Source organism: Chionomys nivalis, chromosome 1 (genome assembly GCF_950005125.1).
Source record: "Chionomys nivalis chromosome 1, mChiNiv1.1, whole genome shotgun sequence".
NCBI classification, from domain to species: domain Eukaryota; kingdom Metazoa; phylum Chordata; class Mammalia; order Rodentia; family Cricetidae; genus Chionomys; species Chionomys nivalis.
Genome location: NC_080086.1, coordinates 40,946,443 through 40,949,310, shown reverse-complemented (window position 1 = coordinate 40,949,310; position 2,868 = coordinate 40,946,443). Strand labels below are relative to the sequence as shown.

At 41.8% G+C, this 2,868-nt stretch overlaps 1 protein-coding gene across 1 annotated transcript; it reads right to left on the bottom strand.

Moving 5' to 3' along the window:
• Positions 1–897: 897 nt before the first annotated feature.
• LOC130885611 (60S ribosomal protein L23a-like) lies at positions 898–1,368 on the bottom strand. The gene has a single exon (XM_057787225.1). The coding sequence runs from the start codon at positions 1,366–1,368 to the stop codon at positions 898–900; it is 471 nt and encodes a 156-aa protein (XP_057643208.1).
• Positions 1,369–2,868: the final 1,500 nt, after the last annotated feature.

The window sequence follows — 2,868 nt, the reverse complement described above, 5'->3', positions numbered from 1 at the left end:
TGATCTGTTAGATGGATTTCTCTTTAACTCGAACAGCAGCAGTTGAAAGCTGGAGTTTGCTGTTGAAGATTTCTGTGGAGGAGAAATAGTGCTCTTTATCTTAAGTAGAGGCACTGTGATTGGAGGTTATGTTCATAGGGGGAAATTATTTGGGACTTACCTTTAAAGCCTTGTTAGAAAACAGGATTCCCACGTGCTTATTTCTAGTGCCTAAAAATAGGGTTACATTAAATGTAAAAAGGGATTTCATGGATGCAATCAGAGTTACAAATTTCAAACTAAGGAGATCAGTTAGATTATGTGGATGGCTCCAGCACAATTATATGGATACTTCAAAACAGAAGGAGAAGGAAGAAGAATCAGTGTAGGTCTCTTTTATGCTTCCTGGGCTGGCAAAATTAGTGTTGTGAGTCAATCTACAACTCAAACTGAAAAATCCTCTTTAGAGTCCATCCTTTCTTAGAGCCCTGAGAGGTTCTATCATAGTAGTCTCCAAAACTCTAGTTATTTTTATATCATTTTATTTTTATTATTTTGCTTTTGCATGTGTGAGGATATGCACCATATACTTGCAGTGTCATTAGAGGCCAGAAAAGGATGTTAGATACTCTGGAACTAGAGTTACAATTATTAGCCACCATGTGGGTGCTAAGAATTAAACTGGATCTTGAACTAGAGTGTCCAGTACTCCTAACTGCTGAGCCATCTCTTTATTCCTCCAAATTTTGCATTCAAAATTTAACTATAACAAGTCTTCCTATTATATTTTTATACATATTTCACTTTGGTTGGTTCTCCTTCCCTCATTTTCCTGTCCCACCTTGTTCTCTATACCACATACTTTTTTTTTTTTATGGTGAAAAAGTGTATATTTAGAATTAGCCGGCTGGGCTCAGTTTAGATGATTCCAGTTTTGTTGGCAACATCCAGAGCATCATAATCAGGAGCCAACCAAACATATGCCTTCTTCTCTCCGTCGGGCCTTATGAAGGTGTTGACTTTAGCCACATCAATGTCATAGAGTTTCTTCACAGCCTGTTTGATCCGGTGCTTGTTGGCCTTGACATCCACAATGAACACAAGTGTGTTGTTGTCTTCTATCTTTTTCATGGCTGACTCGGTGGTCAGGGGGAATTTGATGATGGCATAGTGGTCAAGCTTGTTCCTCCTGAGGGCGCTCTTCCGGGGGTATTTAGACTGCTTTCGTAGCCGCAGGGTCTTGGGCCGCCGAAAGGTGGGCCATGTGCGGATCTTCTTCCTTTTGTGGCTGTGGACGCCTTTCAGCACTGCCTTCTTGGCTTTCAAGGCCTTCGCTTTAGCTTCGGCTTTGGGAGGGACAGGAGCTTCCTTCTTCGCTTTCGACGCCATCTTGACGAAAAAGCCTTATACCACATACTTATCCCCAGTATTTCACCTTCTAGATTGTTCTGTTGTCTCCCCCAACTCCCCACTAAAGTACTCCCTCTTTTCATGTCTCTAGAGTATCTTTATAGTCTCCTAGCTTTAACCCATATTCACTCTCATCTGGATATGAAAACTTAACATGTGAAGCCTAGGGTGCTCATATGAGAGAGAACATGTGGTATTTGTCTTGGGTTATCATATTCAGAGTAATATTTTCTAGTTCCATCTATAGTCCTCATATCTCACAATTTTATTTTTTCTTTATGACTGAGTAAAGCCCTGTAGTATACATATACCATATTTTTGAAAGTAAAAACTTCATTTTTATACATTTTACATACCAACCACAGTTTCTCCTCCCTCCCTTGCTCCTGCTCCTCCCACCTTTGCCCAGCCCCATCCACTCTTCAGAGAAGGTAAGACCTCCCATGGAGAGTCAACTAAGCATGGCATATCAAGTTGAGGCAGGGTCAAGTCCCTCCTCCCTGGATCAAGGCTGAGCAAGGTATCCCGCCATAGGGAATAGACTCCAAAGAGGCAGTTCAGGCATCAGGGATAAATCCTGGTCCCACTGCCAGGGATCCCAGAAACAAACCAGGCCACACAATTGTCAGCCATATTCAGAAGGCCTAGTTCAGTCCCATGTAGGCTCCCCAGCTGCAAATCCAAAGTCCACAAGCTCTCAGTATCTCGGGTCAGCTGTCTATGTGGGTTTTACTCCTCCTACTCTTTGACAGGATTCTAGAAGTTCAGCCCAGTGCTTGTCTATCTCTATATCTGTTTCCATCAGTTACTGTATGAAGGCTCTATGATGACAATTAGGGTCAACAAACTGATTACAGGAGAAGGCTGGTTCAGGCACCTTCTCTACTATGCTAGGAGTCTTAGCTGGGGTCATCCTTTTGGATTCATGGAAATTTCCCTAGCACCATTTTCCCCCTTAATCCCATATTGGCACCTTCAATTAAGATATCTTTTATTGCTTTCCATCTCCACCCTTCCCCCCCTCACTCACCCTGCTCCCTCATATTCTCATCCCGTAACTCCTCCACTCTAACCCCCCACCCCAGTTTACCCAGGACATCTTATCTATTTCCCCAACCTAGGGTGATCCATGTGTGTCCGTCTTATTTCCTAGCTTTGCTGAGGCTGTGAATTTTAACCTGCATATGCCATATTTTTGTAACTATTTACCCTTGATGGATATTTATGCCAATTCTGTTTCCTTGAATTGTGTAATGAGCAGTGATAAACACTGAAGAACAAATATCTATGTAGTGGGCTATAGAATCCTTTAGGATATTCTCAGGAATGGTGTAGTGTGGTCATACAGTACTTCTATTTGTAGTTTTATGATCAGCCACTGGTTACCAGATTGACTGCAATGATTTATACCTAGTAGCAATGAATGGAGGTTTGCTTTATTCCATTCCCTAGCTGACACTTTTCATTTTATTTCTTTTT